Source organism: Hemitrygon akajei, chromosome 2 (genome assembly GCF_048418815.1).
Source record: "Hemitrygon akajei chromosome 2, sHemAka1.3, whole genome shotgun sequence".
NCBI lineage: Eukaryota > Metazoa > Chordata > Chondrichthyes > Myliobatiformes > Dasyatidae > Hemitrygon > Hemitrygon akajei.
In genome coordinates, this window is record NC_133125.1 from 11,474,638 (window position 1) to 11,500,656 (window position 26,019).

At 42.5% G+C, this 26,019-nt stretch overlaps 1 protein-coding gene across 3 annotated transcripts in view; it reads left to right on the forward strand.

Moving 5' to 3' along the window:
• Window positions 1-26,019, forward strand: part of LOC140739075 (hyaluronan and proteoglycan link protein 1-like) — a 117,762-nt gene that overhangs the window by 83,627 nt on the left and 8,116 nt on the right. For all 3 annotated transcript variants that reach the window (XM_073067031.1, XM_073067025.1, XM_073067028.1), the window contains 2 exons: window positions 4,785-5,159; window positions 15,290-15,592. In XM_073067031.1, coding sequence (XP_072923132.1) covers window positions 4,785-5,159; window positions 15,290-15,592 — 678 coding nt within the window. The remainder of the gene's footprint in view (window positions 1-4,784; window positions 5,160-15,289; window positions 15,593-26,019) is intronic.

The window sequence follows — 26,019 nt, forward strand, 5'->3', positions numbered from 1 at the left end:
TCCTATCATCTGTCACAATGTCCTGTCCTATCATCTGTCAGAATATCCTGTCCTATCATCTGTCAGAAATGTCCTGTCCTATCATCTGTCACAATGTCCTGTCCTATCATCTGTCGGAATATCCTGTCATATCATATGTCAGAAATGTCCTGTCCTATCATCTGTCGGAATGTCCTGTCCTATCATCTGTCACAATGTCCTGTACTACCATTTGTCAGAATGTCCTGTCCTATCATCTGTCAGAATATCCTGTCATATCATATGTCAGAAATGTCCTGTCCTATCATCTGTCGGAATGTCCTGTCCTATCATCTGTCACAATGTCCTGTCCTATCATCTGTCGGAATGTCCTGTCCTATCATCTGTCACAATGTCCTGTCCTATCATCTGTCAGAATATCCTGTCCTATCATCTGTCGGAAATGTCCTGTCCTTCCAACTGCAGGAATGTCCTGACCTATCATCTGTCGGAATGTCCTGTCCTATCATCTGTCAGAATGTCCTGTCCTATCATCTGTCACAATGTCCTGTCCTATCATCTATCGGAAATGTCCTGTCCTATCATCTGTCGGAAATGTCCTGTCCTTCCAACTGCAGGAATGTCCTGTCCTATCATCTGTCGGAATATCCTGTCCTATCATCTGTCGGAATGTCCTGTCCTATCATCTGTCAGAAATGTCCTGATCTGTCAGAATGTCCTGTCCTATCACCTGTCAGAAATATCCTGTCCTATCACCTGTCAGAATGTCCTGTCCTATCATGTGTTAGAAATATCCTGTCCTATCATCTGTCAGAAATATCCTGTCCTATCATCTGTCTCAATGTCCTGTCCTATCACCTGTCAGAAATGTCCTGTCCTATCATCTGTCACAATGTCTTGTCCTATCAACTGTCAGAATGTCCTGTCCTATCATCTGTCACAATGTCTTGTCCTATCATCTGTCGGAATGTCCTGTCCTATCATCTGTCAGAATATCCTGTCCTATCATCTGTCAGAAATATCCTGTCCTATCATCTGTCAGAATGTCCTGTCCTATCATCTGTCGAAATGTCTTGTACTACCATCTGTCAGAATGTCCTGTCCTATCATCTGTCAGAATATCCTGTCATATCATATGTCAGAAATGTCCTGTCCTATCATCTGTCAGAATGTCCTGTCCTATCATCTGTCAGAATATCCTGTCATATCATATGTCAGAAATGTCCTGTCCTATCATCTGTCAGAATGTCCTGTCCTATCATCTGTCACAATGTCCTGTCCTATCTTCTGTCGGAATGTCCTGTCCTATCATCTGTCAGAAATGTCCTGTCCTATCATCTGTCGGAATGTCCTGTCCTATCATCTGTCACAATGTCCTGTCCTATCATCTGTCAGAATATCCTGTCCTATCATCTGTCAGAAATGTCCTGTCCTATCATCTGTCACAATGTCCTGTCCTATCATCTGTCGGAATATCCTGTCATATCATATGTCAGAAATGTCCTGTCCTATCATCTGTCGGAATGTCCTGTCCTATCATCTGTCACAATGTCCTGTACTACCATTTGTCAGAATGTCCTGTCCTATCATCTGTCAGAATATCCTGTCATATCATATGTCAGAAATGTCCTGTCCTATCATCTGTCGGAATGTCCTGTCCTATCATCTGTCACAATGTCCTGTCCTATCATCTGTCGGAATGTCCTGTCCTATCATCTGTCACAATGTCCTGTCCTATCATCTGTCAGAATATCCTGTCCTATCATCTGTCAGAAATGTCCTGTCCTATCATCTGTCACAATGTCCTGTCCTATCATCTGTCGGAATGTCCTGTCCTATCATCTGTCACAATGTCCTGTCCTATCATCTGTTGGAATGTCCTGTCCTTCCAACTGCAGGAATGCCCTGTCCTACCATCTGTAGGAATGTCCTGTCCTTCCTGCTGGACAAACATCCCAATTGTTGTTAGACAGATGTAGCCCTGGAAATCCATAATATTGACTACACTGTTTATGAAATCTTGTGCCATTAGCCTATGTGTTGGCAAGGAAAGTACCTTAAGGTTATTATAGTCAGGTATGGCAGTGGGGACAAGCTCCCTCTATCTATTAAGTGCTCCCAGCACTGTACGTCTCAAATAGCCTCTGACAATCAAGTCCAGTTCCTGGCTTTCACATGTGGTTTAGCTACTAAGCCCAGCAGAACCGTTTTTTACTAACAGGAGAAGGGGCAAAGACAGGTTACTGGTGCCTTAAAACTAGTTGCTTTGGACTGTTAGAAGTTGAGAGCTCATCTTGGAGAAGGATCTCAAACCTCTGCTACCTTGCAGCTATACCCACTCATGTGGAAAGCTTCAGGAATAAACCCAGAGGGAAAAATCAGGAGCCAAAGTCCCTAAGGTAGCCCGACGTTGAGTTCTACGCTGACTGGTAACTCCTGCAATGCTGCTGGTGCCAATTTCTACTGGTCTCTACCGTTCTCTTGGATTCATCAGCTGCATGGAGAAGGGAAGCCTGCCACATGGGCTCTCCACGTCATACTGCCCTGGCTTGCATATCATGTAGAGAGCTGGGACGTAACATCCACGGTCAACTCCGACCAACAAAGGGCCGCATGATGCAAGGAAACCCTTGGCTGATTGAGACTGGCAGTCCTCCTGTAACAGTTAATCAATAAACCTTAAAAACTGATATCTGAGGCTAAGAATAAAAATATGGACTCTCAGTGGAGGAATTATTCCAACCCCATGGATATGATGTAAGAGGTCCAATGTCTGTGAAAATATGATGTCATTTTAGTAGTGTTACGGTTAGCGGAGTGCTTTGCAGCACCACTGATTAGGGTTCAATTCCCATCACTGTCTGTAAGGAGTTTGTTCATTCTCCCCATGATTGCATGGATACAATTGATTGTCCTTTTCCTACCCCACTTTCTTATTCTGGCTTTCTTACCCTTCCCTTCTATTCCTGATGAATGATCTTGGCTCAAAACATTTACAGTTTATTCCACTCCGTAGATACTGCCTGACCTGCATCTTGTGTGTGTTGCTCTGGATTTCGAACATCTGCAGAATCTCTTGTTCATGGGAAAAGCCCCAGTGAATCATCCAAATTCACTGGAAGAATAAGTTAAAGAGTGAGGTCATGTAACAGTGATAAATGTTCAAGTAGGGTCATGTACATTTTTGGCCCGGTATACTGCATTCAAAGCAAATCTCACTTTGGAACACGGAACATAGATCAGTAAAAGGCCCTTCAGCCCACACTGTTGTGCCGTAAAATAAATTTTTTTTTAATTTATTAAAAAATTAAAAACCCAAATTTTTATTGGGTTAAAAAATAAATTAAAAACCCAAATTCTAATCCCTCCTACATACACAGTGTCCATATTCCTCTGACTTTCTTACATTCCTGTCCCTCTCTAAACATCTCTTAAAAGCCTCTAATGTATTTGCCTCTGCTACCATACCAGGCAGTGCATCCACCACTCACTGAGTAAAAAACTTACTCCTCACATTCCCTTTGTACCAACCTCCTCTCTCCTTCAATACATGCCCTCTGTTGTTAGACATTTCCACCCTGAGAAAAAGATACTCCCTGTCTACTCTACCTATGCCACTCATAATCTTATAAACTTCTATCAGATCTCCTCTCAGCCCCTGCTGCTCGTAAGAAAACAACCCGAGTTTGTCCAGCTTCTCATGATAGCATTTTCCCCTCTAAATCAGGTAGCATCCTGGTAAACCTCTTCAGCACTCTCTCCAAAGGCCTAACATCCTTCCATTAGCAGGGTGACCAGAACCGTATGCAATACTCCAGATGTGCTGTAGCTATAGCTTAATAAAGTTGCAACTTAACTTCTTGACATTTGAACTCAATGCCTCGACTAATAAAAGCAAGCAGTCCATAAGTCTTCTTCACCACCCTTAACGGTGTACTGTCTCCTTGCATTTGCCCCACCAAGATGCAACACCTCACATTTATCTGGGTTAAACTCCATCTGCCATTTCTCTGCCCATATCTATATCATGCTGTAGTTTTTGTTGGTCCTCTACACTATCTAAAACGCCACCAATCTTGCTATCATACACAAACTTACTAACCCACCCATCTACATTTTCATCCTGGGCATTTATATACATCACAAATACCCGAGGTTCCAGCACAGATCCCTGCGGAACATCACTAATTACAGACCTCCAGCTCGAATAAGTCCCTTCACCCACTACCCTCTGACTTCTATGTGCAAGCCAGTTCTGAATCCAAGCAGCCAATTTGCCATGGACCCCATGCATCTTAATCTCCTGGATTAGCCTCCCATAAGGGGCTTTGTCAAATGCCTTACTAAAATCCATGTGGACAACATTCATTGTCCTACCTTCTTTAATCTTCAGCAACACCTTGTCAAGAAACTCAAATCTAACTAGTAAGACACAACCTGCCCCGCACCAAAGCTATGCTGACTCTCACTAATTGGGCCAGGGGTTTCCAAATGCTCATTTATCCCATCCCTAAGAATTTTCTCCAGCAATTTCACCACTACTGACAAGAGACTCACCAGTCTATAGTTCTGAAGGTTTTCCCTTGTTCCCTTCTTAAATAGAGGTACAACATTAGCCACTCGCCTGTCCTCCAGAACCTCACCTGTGCCTAGAGAAGACATGAAGGTATTGGTCAAGACTGTAATACCCATGATTTTGATGTTCACTTATCAATATTGATTTAGTTTGGTACCAATTTCTAAGCATTACAGAAAAATAATAACTGAACCTCTGTTAACATGTTTCTTTTGTCTTGCTTTTGTAGATAGTGAATCACGGCTGGGCATAAAGATAGATCAACCTAAAGTTATCTCATATCGGGGCAGCAACGCCACTCTGCCCTGCAAGTTCTACTACAAGCCGGTTCCTGTTCGCGGATTTTTCGGTCCTTTCAAGGTCAGGATCAAGTGGACCAAACTCACCTCAGATTACCTCAAGGAAATTGATGTCTTTGTTTCATTGGGAAACAACTGGAAAAGTTTTGGAAACTACGAGGGAAGAGTTTTCCTGAATGACGATGATGAGAATGATGCCTCTATAACAATTACAGATTTAACTCTGGAGGACTACGGCAAATACAAATGTGAAATCATTGAGGGGCTCGATGATGTCACTGGGACCGTACTGCTGGATCTCCAAGGTATAATAACATATATCTTGATTTATTTCAATTATTTTATTATTCTTACCCATATTTGGAAAAAAGCAAGCCCCAAAGACCATGTTGGACCACAGTTAACACCATAAGACATAGGTGCAGAACCAGGCCACTCATCCCATTGAGTCTGCTCCTCCATTCCATCATGCTGATTTATTATCCCTTTCAACCCCATTCTCCTGCTTTCTCCCCGTAACCTTTGACACCCTGACTAAACAAGAACCTATCAAACTCTGTCGTAAATATACTCAATGACGTGGCCTCCACAGCCGTCTGCAGCAATGAATTCCACAGATTCACCATACTCAGGCTAGAGAATTTCCTCCTCATCTCTATTCTAAATGGATGTCCCTCTATTCCAGAGATTCCCAACCTTCTTTTGCCATGGACCAATATGGACCAAGGGCTCCATAGTCCCCCTGGTTAGGAAGCCCTGCTCTGTTCTGAGGCTGTTGATTAATGCTCTCGATCCTTGTTGAGGTGTCGGGGGGCTGACGGTCATGCTCATAACAAATTTCTGATCAGCAGTGATCCAATGGATACTGCAGTGAAGCCTGACACAGGTAGTGAAAGGCAGTTTTAGATCATGACCAACATTATTCACAAATGATTCTCTCACTGCATCTTAAGGGTATCATTAACAGCAAGTATGATCAAATTAATTGACAAGGCTAGAGTCAAGATTAGAAGACCAGTGTGAAGGGTCTAAGCCCAAAACATTGACTGGTTTTTCCTCTCCATGGATGCTGCCTGACCTGCTGAATTCCTCAAGCATCTTGTGTTTGTTGCTCAAAATCAGGGCTTCCCAAACTTTTCTATGCCATAGATCCCTCCCATTAACCAAGGAGTCAGTGGATCCCAGGTTGGGAATCCCTGTTCTAGAAGATTAATTTTATTTGTCACATGTATATTGAAACATCGAAACACACAGTGAAATGTGTTGTTGGCATCAACAACTAAAAAGATCCAATGATGTGACGTGTACAAGTGCCCTCATGTTTCTGGTATAATATAGCATACCCAAAACTTGCTAACCCTAACTTGTATGTATTTGGATTGTGGAAGGAAACCAGAGCACCCAGAGGAAACCCATGCCATCACGGGGAGAATGTGCAAACTCCTTACAGACAGTGGCAGGAATTGAAACCCAGTCAATGATTGCTGGCACAGACAGACAGACATACTTTATTGATCCCGAGGGAAACTGGATTTCGTTACGGTTCCACCAACCAATAATAGAGTAGAAATATAGCAAAATAAAACCAGAAATAATTAAATAATAATAAGTAAATTATGCCAAGTGGAAATAAGTCCAGGACCAGCCTATTGGCTCAGGGTGTCTGACACTCCAAGGGAGGAGTTGTAAAGTTTGATGGCCACAGGCAGGAATGACTTCCTATGACGCTCAGTGTTGCATCTCGGTGGAATGAGTCTCCGGCTGAAGGTACTCGTGTGCCTAACCAGTACGTTATGCAGTGGATGGGAGACATTGTCCAATATGGCATGCAACTTGGACACTGTAAATCCTTGTGCTAAACATTATTCTATCAGACCACCCCACCCTATTTTCCACTGTAAAATAATACATAACTTCACTGAAAGAAACTGCACTAAATTAATTATTAATTGTAAACATTTATTTGCTTTAAACACTTCTCCTGATAAACCTGATTCTGATATGGGTCTCTTTTGTGGACTGAGAGTGGGAAGGGAGCAGAAAGAGGGAAATCATGGTTGTGAAAGAGGGGAGGGAGAGGGGAGGGCATGGGAAGCACCAGAGAGACATTCTGTAATGATCAATAAGCCAATTGTTTGGAATCAAATGACCTTACCTGGTGTCTCAGGGCTGGGTGTGTCTGCACCGGTGCCACACCCCCCTAGCACGCGCGCGCGCGCACACACACACACACACACACACACACACACACACACACACACACACACACACACACACACACACACACACACACACACACACACACACACATATATACTTTTGCACAGTACAGTGCTGCATTTTTATTGTAATTGCTGCGTTCACTCACCTATAATTTCTGATCAGACCTGAAACGAGGAGGAAAAATAAAGACAGTACTTGAAATAAACCTTTATTCAGTAAACCATACAACTACAAAAAATCTCAAAACTCAGCAGTACATCCCAAAGCTTGATGATTTAAATGGTTTCCCCAAGAACATTTGAAATGTTGGTAAGACCAATGACCTGTCAGTGAAAGTCAGTTGGGGATTGGTTGTCAGCTGACCAGTAAGCGTTGGTTGTTTCAGTTCGCTGTTACAGTAATATATAGTTTGTTTTTAATTGCACTCCACTGCACCCACAAAACAGCAAATTTTATGATAAATGTCAGTGATATTGAACCTGATTCTGATTTATTCTTAACGTTGAGATCAAGTTCCAGTTTATTATCATTCAACCACACTTGAATACAGCAGGACAAAACACCAGTCCTCCAGGGCTGAGGTGCAAAGCATACCTAACACAGCACAGTGCAAGGCACACATAGCACATTCAAGATAGCATGCAATCATATAGTCACACAAAAATACATATATATATATATATAACCCAAGTCCCTGAGTGACATGTCCCACAAATTGATGCTGTGGTTCCTGGCAGTCCACGCAATCCAGCTTGTCATTTCACCGATTGAGCAGTGGAGGGCAACACCAACAGGAGATGCCAGTCCCCAACCACCCAAGCATGGACACCACGCTACACTGCCTCCAGTGTTTCCTCTCCTGGACTACAACAGCAGGCAAGCCCACGGCTTGAGGCCATGCTGCTTCCCCGCCATCTGTTGCACCAACAGAATACCTGCGACACCGTACACTAACAAAGTCCATCAGGGTCTTGCGACCGCAAGAGTAATATCCAAGATAACAACCTGCTGTTACACTGTCTGCCACCTTCACACACCAACTCCACTGCTTTTGATGGCTTCCTGCAGCTAGCAACAAATGGTCTGCACCAAGTCCATTTCCTCTGCCAACGAGCAGCTCACTGATGCAGTACCCAAAGTTCTTTATGTGAAGCACCGTGTTGTAAATGTCAAAAGGACATTTTAAAAAAAGAGAAAAACACTTTTGGCTGGCCCCTGAGAGGCTGCTGCGTCTGAGCACCACGCCATCTTACTTCCACCTTTTGTGTTCATAATCTCTTGAGTTTAGCAGTTACTTCCAATATGCTTTCACAGAGATAGAGTCAGAGAGTTCTGGTGTTGAACAGCACAGAAATGGGCCCTTTCATCTATCACATCCACACCAATCTTTTTGCCCTCATTAGGTCTGTCGCTTTTGATGCTTTGTGATGCTCAGATGTCTCAATATTTCACTGAGCATACTAGACCCGAAATAATATTTGTGCTTTGGGAAAAATGCAACGTACTAAAGGAAAATTCATTCCCCTCCAAGTAGCATAGCATTCTGACTTGGAAATAAATCACTTCCCTCAGCCCTGCTGGATCTAACTCCCTGCCCTAACTGCATATCAGAATGCCAGAATTTTTAAAAGATTGTTCAACACTACTTTGTCAGGGACAGTTAGGGTGGAGCAGTGAATAATGTCCTTGCCAGTGAATCCACCCAAAAAGGGGGAATTTTAAAAAACTTTGGTGAGAGATCAGATAGAAAATTAGGACCTGGGGAGGAGAGAGGAGAAAATCCAGCAGGGGAGGAGTGATGTTACAATGGGGCATCTAGAATGAAAAATTGGGAAGTCTAGAATTCAGGGCAGCAAATCAATAAAACATCAGCAGTGAATTAATGTGTAGGGTAAGGAGCAGCCAGTGATCCAGGAATGAGGTTAGAAAATGTCCAGCAATACATTTGAAAACTAGGGCAGGAGAAAACAGCAATACTTGGGGAATCCAGTGGCAACAGAAACACAAATCAGTTCTTTATATCCCTTGTTAAATTATTGCAAGATGCTGGCCCAAACATTATACAAACAGGAACTCCACCTTGTAAATGTGGTATGACTGACTCAGATCTCTTATGTGCAGGGATTGTGAACATCAGCTGAGTCCTCAATTTCCTGTGGTTTTCCAGTTAACTGTGGGTAGCACAATAGCCTAGTTCTTAGTGTAATGCTATCACAGTGCTGGTGTGATGAGCTCTTTAGGCCTATGTAGGGTGCCAGAGAGCTTTGGGCTCTGAAGATTTTAAAGCACCTGAATTGTTTAATTGTTATTTAACGAAAGTTGCTAAGCATTTGGAGTAACTTGTGTTTTACTCGAGCGACTTGCTCTTCGTAATGAGGTATCCTAGTGCTTTCTGTTTAAACTTGTTCTGTTTATTCTGAGAATCCATGTTACTTGTATTTCTTAAGCAGACACCCGATCAGTGCTAATCATGGGGTCCTAGTTTTTGAGAATGTTACGTCTCACGGTGTCGCTCGGCTTTGCCACTGATATTCTGTTGGAATTCTTATGAATAAACTCTGGTTGCCATCTTGACATTGGAGTAAGTCTTTCCTCCACACGTGAATTATGACATTGCCAGTGCTCATCGTGAGATCCGGTGACTCGGGTTTAGTTCCACCACTGTCTGCAGAGAGATTGTATGTTCTCCCTGTGTGCATGGGTTTCCTCCACATTCCAAGGATGTACAGTGAGTTGTGGGCACGCTACGTTGGCGCTGGAATCATGCTGACTCTTGCGGGCTGCCCTCAGTACATCCTCAGACTGTGTTGGTTGTGGACGCAAATGGCTCTTTTCAGCGCGTGTTAAACACAAGAGATTGTGCAGAAGCTGGAAATCCAGAGCAGCACACACAAAATGCTGGAGGAGCTCAGCAGGTCAGGCAGCATCTATAAAGGGATTAACAGTTAAGATTTCATCAGGAGATTTCAGTCTCAGCCCAAATTGTCAGCTGTTTATTCCTTGCCATAGCTGCTGCCTGGCCTGCTGAGTTCCCCCTGCATTTTGCACTCGTCACCATATGTTGCAATGTTTCGATGTACATGTGAAAAACAATGCTAATCTTGAAAACAAAACTTAAGAATTCCATCTTGTAATCTACTCAGATCTGTGTTACAGGGGAATTGTGAAGTTTAGCTGTGTCCTCCCTGCTCTCTGCTGTTAGAGTTAACTGAGATCTACAGTATGTGTTGCATTTAAATAAAGCCACAGCCTGCCCTATATATTTTGGCACAGCCCTGCATTTCTCCATTGTAAAGCTGAGAGCAAAACATTGGGAATCTATTAAAAGAGGCTTCGTGTTTCATGAGCATTGTCTAAATAAAACACAATGATTTGATGCGACAGCTCTTTAACACAAGGGACAATTGCTTAGAAGGCAGACGACGGTTGATACAAAACCGAACAATTAGCCAATCCCTTTGCAAAACTAATACCAAATAATTAAATAATTCACCATTCTTATACAAAGATTCATTCTCTGGAAACTAGTTCCAAAGTAAATATTAGAACATAGAAGAGAGTGGGGAATGAGCTGCCAGCAGAATTGGATTTGATTTCAACGTTTAAGAGAAATTTGGATAGGTACATGGATGGGAGGAGTATGGAGGGCTGTGGTCCCAGTGAAGATCGGTGGCACTAAGCAGATTAATAGTTTGGCATAGTCTAGATGGATTGAATGATCTGTTTCTGTACTGATGTGTTAAAAAAAAGAGCATAGAATGAAAATCAAAATCAGGTTATATTACTGGCATACAGTATGTCATGAAATTTGCTTTGTGGCAGCAGTACATTGCAATATATAATTAAAAATGTATAAATTACATTAAGAATATATTTGAAAAATTAAATTAAGTAGTGCAAAGAGGGAGCAAAAAGTAAACACATAGTGAGTTTGTGTACATGGGTTCATTGTCCATTCAAAAATCTGATGGTAGAGGAGATGAAGCTGTTCCTAAAATGTTGAGTATGTGTGTTCAGGCTCCTGTGCCTCCTCCCTGACGGTAGCAATCAGAAAAGGGCATGTCCTGGGTGATGGAGGTGGGGTGGGGGTTGTTCCTTAATGATGATGTCATCTTTTTGAAAGTATCCTGAATGCTCGTGCCCATGATGGAGCTGGCAGAGTGATGCACCATCAATAACTCACGCCGAGACTTAGGAAGTGAGATATCGGCTTTTATTGACTGAAGAACAACACTACATCCTGGGGAAAATGAGGGAGAGCAGCAGGCCACAGTCGCCTTTATACAGAGGTCTGTGGGAGGAGCCACAGGGGCAGTCAGCAGGGTCTTGGGAGGAGCCACAGGAGCAGTCAGACAGGTATATCTAGTTCACCACACAGAGCTTACAACTTTCTGCAGCTTTTCCTGATCCTGTGCAGTGGCCCCTCCGTACCAGACGGTGATGCAACCAGTTAGAATACTCTCCATCTGTAGAAATTTGCAAATGTCTTTAGTTACATCCCAAGTCCCATCAAACTCCTGATGAAATATAGTTGCTGTCATGCCTTCTTTGTAATTGCATCAGTATGTTGGGCCCAGGATTGATCTTCAGAGTTGTTGACACCCAGTAACTTGAAACTGCTCACCCTTTCCTCTGCTGATGCCTCAATGTGGTCTGGTGTATGTTCCCTCCATCATCCTACAATATTGTACAGGCCCTTCAGTCCACAATACTATGTCAACCTTATAATCTATCTGATGCACCATCAATAACTCTCGGAGACGTGAGGCAAGATATAGGCTTTTATTGGCTGGAAGAAAGAACAAGCAGCAAGTGACCACCACACAACATTCTGGAGACTGAGGCCAGGGCTATGCCTCCAATCGCCTTTATACCGGGGTCTGTGGGAGGAGCCACGGTCAGTGGGAGGAGCCACAGGAGCAGTCGGGGTGGGGGGGGGGGCGTGTCCAGACAGGTATATGTAGTTCACCACACTATCCTAACAGGCAGCAACTCAATGAATAAAAACATGCAGACGTGGTCAAGAGGTTCATTTGTTGTTGAAACCAAACGTCAGAATGGGGAAGAAATGTGATCTAAGTGACTTTGACCATTGAATGATTGTTGGTGCCAGACGGGGTGGTTGGATATCTCAAAAACTGCTGATCTCCTGGAATCTTCATGCACAACAGTCTCTACAACTTACAGAGAATGGTGCGAGAAACAAAAAGCATCCAATGAGTGGCAGTGTGATTTGTGGAAATGCCATGTTAAAGGGAGGGGTCAGAGGAGAATGGTCAGACTGCTTCAAGCTGACAGGAGGGCAACAGAAACACAAATAACGACACGCTACAACAGTGGTGTGCAGTAGAGCTTTTCTGAACGCACAACACAGCGAACATTGACATTGACAGGCTACAGCAGCAGACACCACAAACATGAACTCAGTGGGCATTTCATTAAAACAGGAGGTACTTAGTAAAGTGGCCACTGAGTGTATATGAAGATGTTAATGAGATGGAGGCTAATCAGTTTACTGCAACGCAGTGAGAAGATTTGCAGAATCTAATCAGTCATAAATTATTTAAATTGGCTTTCTGTTTTGAAAGTTGACACACTTCAATTTATTTGATTAATTTGACTTGATTTATGCAGAATGGTTGCTGGCATGCATATGTATATATGAATTAATTTATAGTAATGACTCCAGTGTAACCAAGTGCATTTGCAGTCCTTATAACAGAATTTAGGAACAGTAATTTGACAATGCCAGACAATTAATATTGATAGACAGAATTTTAGACTCATGGTCAAAGTGTCTGGAGAGATACAATAAAGAAATGGGACACCATGATGCTATTACAGCTCAGGGCATTGGAGTTTGGAGTTCAATCCTGGCATCTTCTCTGAGAGTCTGCACGTCCTCCCCGTGGAATGCTTGGCTTTCTTCTGGGTGCTCTGGTTTCCTCCCACAGTCCAAAGACGTACCAGTTTGTAGGTTAACTTATTATTGTAAATTGTCTCGGAATTAGGCTAAGGTTGAACTGGGGGTTGTGGGCGGCACGGCTCAAAGGACCAGGAAGTCCGATTCCACACCATATCACTAAATAAAAATAAATAAATAAAAAGGATTTTTTTTTTACAGGAAATACTACATGCTAGTCACGTTTATTGTCATCTGCACAAAAAACTTACTTTTTGCAACATCACAGTCACATAACACCAAATAAGAAGCATTCACAAGACAAATATAAACTATGCACTATTTTTAATTGTACAAAATTAGAACAACAAAAAATAAAGTCCAATTTAGTGCAAAGTGATCAAAGTGTTGCGGAATTGTGGTGACTCAGGCCTTGCCAGTTGGTTTAAGAATTAAATGGTTGATGAGAAGTAGCTGCATTGAACCTGGTGGTGTGGGACTTCAGTTTTCTGTACCTTCTCCCTGGTGGCAACTGAGAGATGGCACGGCCTAGATGCTGGGAACCTTTGATAATGGATGTTGTCTTCTTGAAGCGGCACCTCCTGTAGATTCTACTGATGGTGGAGGATGGGGTGTACGTGTTTGCGATGTACTGGGCAGAGTCCACCAACCTCTATGGCTTGTTACATTCCTGTGCATTCAAATTGCTGTACCAGACCATGATGCAACCAGACAGAATACTTTCAATAATTGTTGACCAAACTTGTAGAAAGTTCGTTAGAATGTTTGTGAAGTGATTGGGCTATGTGAACATCACCATCAAATTTCAGCACTTTGAAGAAAAGCAAGTGTGACTAATTGTCATTATTAATGATAACTGACTTTTCAGAGTTGGAATTTCCTTCTGGCCCTAGTTAGTAAATGTGGAATGTTGTTAAATAAGGACATATTTAAATGGATGTTTCTAAATGTTTCTGACATATTCCATCTGAGTAGCCTCCAACCTGATGACATGAACATCAATTTCTCTAACATCTGGTAATTTTTTCACTTCCCCATTCCCACTTTGGCTCACCTCTTATCTCTTCACCTTGCCTTCCTCCCAATTCCCCTGGGTCCCCTCTTCCTTTCTTTCTCCTATGGTCCACTCTCCTCTCCTATCAGATTCTTTTTTTTTCAACCCTTCATCTTTTCCATCTATGCCCTCCTGGCTTCTTAACTCATTATCCCCTCCCAACCCTTATGGCTTCACCTATCACCTTCTAGATTGTACTTCTTCCCCTCCTCACATCTTCTGATGCTGACTTCTTTCCCCTTCCTTTTCAGACCTGATGAAGGGTCTCAGCCCGAAACGTCAACTCGTCAGTTGTTTATCCTTTTCCACAGATGCTGCCTGACCTGCTGAGTTCTTCCAGCATTTTGCGTGTGTTGCTCTGGATGTGCGGCTTTTGCAGAATCTCTTGTGTTTCTGACAGATTGTGCCCTTTTGTGCTTCTTTTTCTGACTTTTATATCAACTTCATTGGCCATAGACATTTACATGTATTTGGAATTTGCTGTAGTATGTTGGCGTGACATGGAACAAAAACCACCATTCAACAATTATAAAGAATAATATAAAAATATGTTAGATGTTAAAATACAGATATGGAATAAAATGTTCAAAGCAACACATACAAAATGCTGGAGAAATCAGCAGGCCAGGCAGCATCTATGGAAAAGAGGTGACATTTGACAAAAATTCAAAAATACAGTTGACATTTCAGGCCAAGACCTTTCATCAGCAGTAGAAAGAAAGATGAGAAGTCAGAGTAAGAAGGTGAGGGGAAGGGAGGAAGAAGTAGGTGATAGGTGAAAGCGGGAGAGGGGGTTCAAATGAAAGTTCAAAAATTCAAAGTAAATTTATTATCAAAAAACATGTATGTCACCATATACAACATAGATTCATTTTCTTGTGGGCAAACTCATTAATAGAGTAATAACAATAATAGAATCAATGAAAGGCCACACCAACTTGGGCATCAACCAGTGAGCAAGACAACAAACTGCAAATGCAAAAAGAAAGAAATAATAATAATACTAGTTAAGCAATTAATAGCAAGTACATGAGATGAAGAGTCCTTGAAAGTGAGTCCATAGGTTGTGGGAATACTTCAATGATGGGGCAAGTGAAGTTGAGTGAAATACCAGCTTGTATTTACAATGTAAACAGCATCATAAAAAACATCATGTAAACAACATTACTTTGCATATGGTAAACATCCTTTAACCTTACTTGTTTCCTTTCTTTTTGTTCTGCATTGGGTTCTAGGGGTGATATTCCCATACTTCCCACGACTAGGTCGCTATAATCTGAACTTTATTGAGGCTCAGAAGGCATGTCAAGATCAAGATGCGATAATTGCTTCGTTTGATCAACTTTATGATGCGTGGAGAGGAGGGCTGGACTGGTGTAATGCAGGTTGGCTGAACGATGGGTCTGTCCAGTACCCCATTACCAAACCCAGGGAGCCATGCGGAGGGCAAAACACGGTGCCAGGTATCCGCAGCTATGGATACAGAGACAAGATGAAGAACAAGTATGATGTGTTCTGCTTTACATCCAACTTCAATGGTAAGGAGTTCTAAACTTCCTCCTGTTTAAACAGTTCAGGTTTCAGATCAGGATCACTTTTAATATCAAGACATATGTTGAGAAATTTGTTTTGCAGCAGCAGTACAGAGCAATATACAAAATAACTACAAATTACAGTAAGAAATGTACCGTATATAAAATATATTAAGTAAAGAGTGAGGTAGTGTTCATGGGTTGGTTCATCGTCCCTTCAGAAATCTGATGATGGAAGGATTGAACCTGTTCTTGAACCACTGAGTGTGTGTCTTCATGCTCCTGTACCTCCTGCTTGATGGTAGCAATGAGAAGAGGGCATGTCCTGGGAAATGGGGGTCTTTAATGGTGGATGTCACCTTTTTGAGCCATTACTTTTTGAAGATGTCTCCAATGGTGGTTTGAGGCATCAGCTTTTAAAGATGTCCTCGATGGTGAGGAAGCTAGTGCCCATGATGGAACTAGCTGAGTCTGCATCTCTCTGCAGCTTTAGATTTTGCCAAAAAAAAAAGACTGGAGCAACTGTAGAGTTTAACAACATTATTGTTAGATGTGAGGATTGAGTAGATTCATGTTGATCTCTCTACATCAATAGAAAAGAAAATCGGTTAATGTAAAAGAGTCTCATAATCATCCTCATGGCTGGTTGTTAATAGATTAAGAAATTATTGCTTTTGAATCCCCTAATTACAGAATGGTAGTAATGTGTTGACTTTTTGAGATGTTGCTGTACACTGCAATATCGATTGAAGACATCAGCAGAGTAAATGTTCTTCATAAGACATAGGAGCGGAGTTAGGCCATGTGGCCATTGCATCTGCTCCACCATTCCATCATGGCTGAATTATTATCCCTCTCAACCCCATTCTCCTGAGAACTGTTGACACATTTATTAATCAAGAACCCATCAATCTCTACTTTAAATATACCCAATGACTAGGTTGCCACAGCTGTCTGTGGCAATGAATTCCGCAGATTCACACATTGGGTAAAATAGTCCCTCCTCATCTCTATTCTAAAGGGACATCTTTATACTCTGAGACCATGCCCTCTGCTCCAAGGCTCCATCACTATAGAAAACATCCTTGCTATGTCCACTCAATCAAGGCCCTTCAATATTTCATAGACTTCAATGGGAACCACCCTATTTCTTCTAAACTCCAGCGAGTACTGGACCAGCACCATCAAACATCCGTAAGACCATAAGACATAAGAGCAGAATTCAGCCATTCAACCCATCGAGTCTGCTCAGCCATTCCATCATGGCTGATCCCAGATCCTACTCAATACCATACACCTGCCTTCTCACCATATCCTTTGATGCCCTGACTGATCAGGAAACAATCAACTTCCACCTTAAATATACCCATGGACTTGGCCTCCACAGCACCCTGTGGCAGGACATTCTACATATTCACTACTTTCTGGCTAAAAATAAAATTCCTCCTTACCTCTGTTCTAAAAGGCCGCCCCTCAATTTTGAGGCTGTGCCCTCTAGTTCTGGATAGCCCTACCACAGGGAACATCCTCTCTACATCCACCTTTTCTAGTCCTTTCAACATTCAGAAGGTTTCAATGAGATCCCCCTGCACTCTTCCGAATTTCAGTGAGTACATGCCCAAAGTTGCCAAATGCTCCTCATATATTAACCCCTTCATTCCTGGATTCATCCTCATGAACCTCCTCTGGACACTCTCCAGTGACAACACATTCTTTCTGAGATATGGAAACCAAATCTGTTGACAATACTCTAAGTGTGGCCTGACTAGTGTCTCATAAAGGCTCAACATTATCTCCTTGCTTTTATATTCTACTCCCCTTGAAATAAATGTCAACATTGCATTTGTCTTTTTGACCACAGACTTGATCCATAAATTAATCCGCTGGGAGTCTTACACAAGAACTCCTAACTCCCATTGCATCTCTGATGCTTGAACCTTCTCCGCATTTAGGTAATAGTCCACACTATTGTTCCTTTTACCAAAATGCATTATCATATTGTATATTTCCCATCACTGTATTCTATCTGCAACTTTTAATTATTCTTCCAATTTGTCTAAGTCCTGCTGTAATTGTATTGTTTCCTCAGCACTACCTACCCCTCCACCTATCTTTGTATCATCCGCAAACTTTGCCACAAAGCCATCAATTCCATTATCCAAATCACTGGCAAACAATATGAAAAGTAACGGTCCCAATACTGACCCCTGAGGAACACCACTAGTCACAGGCAGCCAACCAGAAAAATCCCTCTTTATTCCCACTTACTGCCTCCTGCCTGTTGGCCATTCCTCTATCCATGCCAGTATATTTCCTGTAACACCATAGGATTTCATCTTATTAAGCAGCCTCATGTGTAGCACCTTATCAAAACCCTTCTGAAAATCCAGGTAAATGACATCCACTGCCTCTCCTTTGTCCACCCCGCTTGTTACTTCTTCAAAGAACTCTAACAGATTTGTCAGGTAAGATTTCCCTTCACAGAAACCATGCTAACTTTGATTTATTTCATTAGTCTCCAAGTACCCCGAAACCTCATCCTTAATGACTGACTCCAACACTTTCCCAACCACGGAGATTAGGTTAACTGGCTTATAATATCCTTTCTTTTGCCTTAATCCCTTCTAAAAGAATGGAGTTACATTTGCAATTTTCCAGTCCTCTTGGACCATGCCAGAATAAAGTGATTCTTGAAAGATCATGATCAATGCATCCGTTTTCTCTTCAGCAACCTCTCTCAGGACTCTGGGATGTCGTCCATCTGGTCCAGAAGACTTATCCACCTTAAGAACTTTCAATTTTGCCTAGCACTTTTTCTTTTGTAATAGCAATGGCACTCACTCCTGCTGCCTGACACTCGTGGACCTCTGGCACACTGCTAGTGTCTTCCACAGTGAAGACAGATGTAAACTACCCATTAAGTTCATCTTCCATTTCTTTGTTCCCCATTACGACCTCACCAGCATCATTTTCCAATGGTCCAATATCACCTCTCACCTCCCTTTTACTCTTTTATGTAACTGACAAAACTTTTGGTATCCGGCTTTATATTATTGGCTAGTTTGCCCTCATAGTTTATCTTTTTCCTTCTTATGGCTTTTTGGTTGCCTTTTGTTGGATTTTAAAAGCTTCCCAATCATCCAACTTCTGAGTCACTTTTGCTACATGATATGCCCTTTCCTTAGCATTTATGCAGTCCATAACTTCCCGTGTCAGCCATGGTTGCCTGCCCTAGAACAACTTCTTCTGTGGGACATATCTATCCTGTGCCTTGTGAACTATTCCCAGAAACTTCAGCCATCTCTGCTCTGCCGTCATCCCCACCAGTATCCTCCTCCAATCCACCTGGGCAAGCTCCTCTCTCATGCCTCTGGAAATCCCTTTATTCCATTGCAATAGTGATACTTGTAATTTATGCTTCTCCCTCTCAAGCTGCTGTATAAAGTCATAGAACACTACAGCACAGAAACAGACAGTTCAAGTCATCTATTATTCTGCCTAGTTCCATCGACCTACAGCTGGACGATAGCCCTTCATACCCCTCCCGTTCATGTACTGTTCCAAACTTCTCTTAAACAGTGAAATCGAACCCGCATCCACCACTTCCACTGACACTTCATTACAACTCATACCACCTTCCATGTAAAGTTCCCCCATGTACCACTTAAATATTTCACCTTTCACCCTTGACCCATGATCTTGAGTGCTAGTCTCAGTGGAAAAAGTCTGCTCCGTTTATCTTATCTATACCACTGGTAATTTTGTATACCTCTATCAGATCTCCCACTATTAAATTGCAGTGTTCCACAAACTCACCACTCTTTATACAAGAATACTTATGAGATATAAGATATAGGAGCTGAATTAGGCCATTTGACTTATTGAGTCTGCTCTGCCATTTCATCATCAATAATCCGTTTTTCCTCTCTGCCTCAACCTCCTGCCTTCACTCCGTATCGCTTCATGCCCTGACCAATCAAGAATCCAGCAGTCTCTGCCTTAAATCAATGCATGGTCATGCACTTGGCAGTGGAAATAAATGTGCAGACTATTTTCTAAACAGAGAGAAAATCCAAAAATCTGAGATGCAAAGGGACTTGGGAGTCCTCGTGCAGAACACCTTAAAGGTTAACTTCCAGGTAGAGTCGGTGGTGTGGAAGGCAAATACAATGTTAGCATTCATTTCAAAAGGTCTAGAATACAAGAGCAGGGTTATGATGCTGAGGCTTTATAAGGCACTGGTGCGACTTCACCTTGAGTATTGTGAACAGTTCTGGGCTCCTCATCTAAGAAAAGATGTGCTGGCGTTGGAGAGGGTTTAGAGGAGGTTCACCGGGATGATTCCGGGAATGAAGGGGTTATCATATGAAGAACATTTAATAGCTCTGAGTTTGTACTTGTTTGAATTTAGAAGGGTACAGGGAATCTCATTGAAACCTTTCGCATGTTGAAAGGCCTAGACAGAGTAGATGCGGAAAGGATGTTTCCAGTGGTGGGGGAGTCTAGGACACGAGAACACAGCCTCAGGATAGAGAGGTGTTCATTTAAAACAGAGGTATAGAGAAATTTCTTCAACCAGAGGTTGGTGAGTTTGTGGAATTTGTTACCACAAGCAATTTTGGAGGCCAAGTCATTGGGTGTATTTAAGGCTGAGCTTGATAGGTTTTTGACACGGCATCGAATGTTAGAAGGCTGGGGAGTGGGGATGAGGAGGGGAAAAAAAGGTCTGCCATGATTAAACGGCAGAGAAGGCTCGATGGGCTGAATGGCCTAATTCTGCTCCTATGTCTTATGGTCTAAGTATACGTGAAGACTTGGTCTCCACAGTTGCCCATGACAACAAATTCCACAGATTCACCACTCTCTGACTAATGAAATTCATCTTCATCTCTGTTCTAAAAGGATGCCCGTCTATTTTGAGGCCGTGCCCTCTGGTCTTAGACACTTCCACCACAGGAAACATCCTCTCCACATCCACTCTATCAGGGCCTTTCACAATCGGATAGGTTTCAGTTAGGTCACCCCTCATTCTTCTGAATGCGACTGAATACAGGGCCAGAGTCATCAAATGCTCTTCTTATGATAAGCTGTTCAGTCCTGGGATCATTTTTGTGAACCTCCTTTGAACCCTCTCCAGTTTCAACACATCCTTTCTGAGATGAGGGGCGCAAAACTGCTCACGACATTCCAAGTGAGGCCTCCCCAGTGCTTTATAAAGTCTCAGCATTACATCCTTGCTTTTATATTCTCGTCCTCTTGAAATGAATGCTAACATCATATTTGGCTTCCTCACCACAGACTCAACATGCAAATTAACCATTAGGGAATCCTGCGCAAGCACTTCCAAGTCCCTTTGCACCTCAGATTTGTGTATTTTCTCTCCATTTAGAAAATAATCAACCCTTTTATTTCTTCTACCAAAGTGCATGACCATACACTTCCTGACGCTGTATTCCATCTGTTATTTCTTTGTCCATTCTCCTCATCTAAGTCCTGTAGCCTCTCTACTTCCTCAAAAGTACCTGCCCCTTCACCTACCTTTATATAATCTGCAAATGTGGCAACAAAACCACCAATTCCATCATCCAAATCATTGGCATATAATGTAAAAAAAAATTGGTTCCAACACAGACCCCTGTGGAACACCACTAATCACCAGTATCCAAACAGAAAAGGCTCCCTTTATTCCCACTCCTAGCCTCCTGCCAAACAGCTAGTGCTTTATCCATGCTAGAATCCTTCCTGTAAGGCCATGGGAGTAATAGCTTGTTAAGTAGCTTCATGTATGGGACCTTGTCAAAGGACTTATGAAATTCCAAGTATACAACCAATTCTCCTTTGTCTATCCTGCTTTTGTTTCTTCAATGAATTCTAATGGATTTGTCAGGCAAGATTTTCCCTTCAGGAAACCATGCTGACGATGGTCTCTTTTATCACATGCCTCCAACTACCCAAACCCACATCCTTAGCAATTGACATGAACATCTTCACAACTGCTGACACAGACTAACTGGTCTATAATTATCTTTCTTCTGCCTCTCTCCCTTGAAGAGTGGAGTGACATTTGCAATGTTCCAGTTTTCCAGAACCATTCCAGAATCTAGTGATTCTTGAAAGATCGTCACTAATGCCTCCACAACCTCTTCAGCCACCTCTTTCAGAACCCTGGGGTGTTCACCATCTGCGCCAGGAAACTCACCTACCTTCAAACGTTTCAGTTTCCCAAGAACCTTCTCCCTAGTAATGGTAACTTCACTCACTTCATGACCCCTGACACCTGGAACTTCCACCACACTGCTGTCTTCTACAGGGAAGAGTGACGCAAAATACTTAATTAGTTCATCTGCCATTTCCTTGTCCCCCATGACTACTTCTCCAGCATTGTTTTCTGGTGGTGTGATGTTCTCTCTTGCCTTTCTTTTACACTTTATATATCTGAAGAAACTGTTGCTATCCTCTTTAATATATTGGCTAGTTTACTTTGTATTCCATCTTTACCTTAATGATTTTTCTAGTTGCCTTCTACTTCCTATTAATTTTTGTTCTATTATATGCCCTCTCTTTGGCTCTTATGGTGGCTGTGACTTTTCTTGTTAGCCACAGTTGTGTCATCTTGCCTTTAAAATACTTCTTCCTCTTTGTGATGTATATATCCTGTGCCTTTTTGAATTGCTTCCGGAAATTCCAGCCATTGTCATCATCCCTGCCAGTGTTCTTTTCCAATCAATTCCGGCCAGCTCTTTTCTCATGCCTCTCCATTTCCCTTTACTCCACTATAATACTGATACATCTGACCTCCGCTTCTCCTCCTCAAATCTCAGGGTGATCATGTGCCCCTAAGGGTTCCTTTCAATTCAATTCAAGTTTAATTGTCGTTCAACCATACGTGAATACTCATGAATACAGCCAAACGCGACAGTGTTTCTACAGGGTCAAGGTGCAAAGGCACATTACCAACATTCACAGGCAGTAAGCACACAGAAGATCACAATGCCCACCACTTTGACATCGCGGATTCATGCATCCTGATCAACAAACCCAAAAAGAATATCAGTAAATAGTACAGCATTGTTGAATATGCATATGTAAATGTAGTCCCGACCCCTCAACCCACCAATGTCATCTGGCCTCCCCCACATCCGGGAGCTGAATCGGAGCTTTGAGGCCCAGTCCTTCCATACACAACCTCATATAGATTAGTAAAAACACAAATATATATGTACCTAGGCCAGACCCCTCAGACTATTTTTAAATTCTCAGTTGCCACAACTGTGCTACGCCACCCCCAGTAGAACGCGATGGCTGGGACACCTCTTCTTCGGTAGCTGAAAAGCACGCAGCCCCACAGCTTGAGGCCCGAGGCCACTGGGTGCCGCTAAAAAAAATCTGCAAATGGCCCCAGCAGAGCTTGTCTTCTGCCGAATGAAACCCTGGGAGGGCAGCTCCGACTCCATTCTGGACTCCGCACCACACCGCCCCCGGTGAAGTGCAGAGGCTTCGTCTCCTCACTCCGATCAGCTGCAAACAGGGGGCACAGTGGCTTCAGGCCTAGTGCTCACTGCGACTGAGGACTAGATCCCCTCCGTCCACCCCTGCTCGCATCCAGCAAACCTGACCAGGGCTTTACGGAGCTGCAACATCACTCTGCTGCTCTTGAGCTCAATCCCCCAACTAATGAAGGCCAACACACAATATGACTTTGAGGGATCGATGAATTTGGGCCCTTCATTCTGCGTGATGTGGACTTCTCTGCTGGCTTGAGGACGTCATTTGAATTTGGCAAAATTTATTTTTCCTCAAAGACCCTGGGATTGCAATTTGAAATAATTGTGTTTGCTTGGTTTGGCGACAGTTACAAGTTATGCAGCCAGTGACTAATAGAGATTCTGTTGTGCCATAATGTCTGTTACCAATGAGAAGCAGAAGCAAAGCGTTAAACCATCGTTACTCAATAGATAATTATTGCCCATTTAATTAGTTCGAATGTTAACTTTTCTGTGAATGAATAGATATAAAAATAGTCTGTTCAATTGCAGACTTCATGACATGCATAAATCTGGCAAGGTCGTCAAAATTACTTCTCCATAGATTACTCAACTTAGCTCTACTCAAAGGAAGACATGGGCCTGAAATAAATGTCTGAAATATAAGACAATAAAAAAAACGCAGGGAGAAGGAACCCATTGTGCCTGTGCCAGCTCCCTGCTGGGCCAATACCAAAATTAACCTTTTGTTCATTTCCATGGCTCTCTAGTTCCCTTCATTTCTTCTTTCCCTTGGAAGGTGCAGTAGCATTCGTCTCAACCAACTGCCCAATCATTGCCAAAAGGCATTTAACATAAAACAATGTACAAAGGATTCCTCCTAACCTACAGCTTCACTTTATCAATACACAATGGGTTCTATTTAAATGGGACCACTGCACTTTGGCCCAATTAAGCAACTGCCCCTATTAGCCAAAGTTTCAAGGAAATAGTTAAAAAGGTATAAAAAAGACAAACTATGGTTTAACTGGTAACAAATTGTGTATTTAGATGAAACACAGAACAAATTAGAATGCTACCAATACTACTACAATGCTATAAAACTATGTATTAGTGCCTAATGGTTATCAAGGAAAGAATTCATCCAGTGTCCACCGCCATTTCTTTTCATTGATTGTAAATGAACAAAATCAGCATAGACACCTAGAGCAGATAATGGACTGCCTTCATACAATGCTTTCAATGACTGCCTCCTCCAAAACTTCATCTTCATTGTAACATTCAAGATGATTGCCAATACTTTTAAATCCTTTATACTTCCTAACTTGTGAGTTATCCTTAAATTATCCTCATGAGGATAACTTATTATCTTGTACACCTCCATCAAGTCTGCTCTCATCCTCCTTTGCTCCATGGAGAAAAGCCCAAGCTCACTCAACTTATCCTCATAAGACATGCTCTCTAATCCAGGCAGCATCTTGGTAAATCTCCTCTGTACCCACTCTAAAGATCCCATATCCTTCCTATAATGATGTGGTCACAACTTGGGATAATATTCCAAGTGTGGTGTAACAAGGGTTTTATAGAGCTGCAATATTACCTTGCAGCTCACCACTCCCCAGCCCCCAAGTCAGAGTTAGGTTCACGGGGGGCATTTAGCAGGCGCCAAAGTATATCCTGGCAACTGAGGAGACGGAGCTGTATATTACTTAAAATATCGTAATTAAGGTGGAGCCTTAAAATGCCATAGCATCTCTCCTTCACAATAAAATTGTAAGACCACTTGGTACTTTCACCAAACAACTGTTCAGTTTTCAGCCTTATTAATGACATTTCTGTCAGGATAAAATATGTAGAATAGATTGTTTCTACTTCCCGCTATTCTTTGTCATAATGCTAAATGCCTGCCGAGGCCTCCATTGGTCAGGGTTGACCATGGACGTTGCGCCCCAGCTGCCTACATGATACACAAGCCAGGGCAGTGTGATGTGGAGAGCAAGCTGGTGCCCTGTAGCAGGCCCGCACTCTCCACGCATCTGCCAGTCAGCATTATATTCAATGTAGGACTGCCTTAGGGACTCCAGCTCCAGGTTTTTCCCTCGGGGTTCACTCCCGAAGCCTTCCCCATGAGTGTGTATAGCCTCAAGGTGTCAGAGGTTAGAGATCAGAGTTTTCCTTCACTTAGATGGGTTGCCAACCACGGCTGACAAGCCCCATCTGCTCGAAGTAACTGGTTTTAAGGTACCAGCAATCCACCTTCGCCCCTTCTCCTGTCAGTAAAAACGGTTCCACTGAGCTTAGCAGCTAAGCCACATGTAATGACAAGGAGCTGGACTTGGTTATCAGAGGCAATTTGAGACGCATGCTATTGGGAGCATTTAATAGGTAGTGGGAGCTTATCCCCATTACCACCCCTGGCTACAACAACCTTAGGAACCAAATACCTGAAAGTCATTGTATAATCTCTTCTAAGCTAACAAAAGCTGCCAGCATTTTGCAAGATTTCCGTATATTTCCTCACATCTGACTTAATGTCCTATCATTGCTGCCGACCCAATGTCCTACCTTTAAGTTCAGCCTAGAGAGCCAACAGGAAGGAAGAACTAGCAGTGACATTTGATGCAGTGTGGGGATCCAGTTGCAAGGAAATGGCAAATAATATCTGAACCTCCAAACTCAGGAGCCAGACGAAATGTGAACTCCAGAGATTCGTCAATGCTGGAAATCAGAGCAACACAGAAGGCGCACAAAGCACTCTGGTTAATGATTTTATCAATGCTTCAAAGTAAATTTACTCTCAGAGTAATATACAACTCTGAGATTCATTTTCTGGTGGGTATACTGAAAAAAAATCAGTGGAATAATAACCATTACAGAATCAATGAAAGACCGCCCCACTAACCAGTGTGCGGAAGACAACTTCTGCAAATACAAAATGAAAGAAATAAT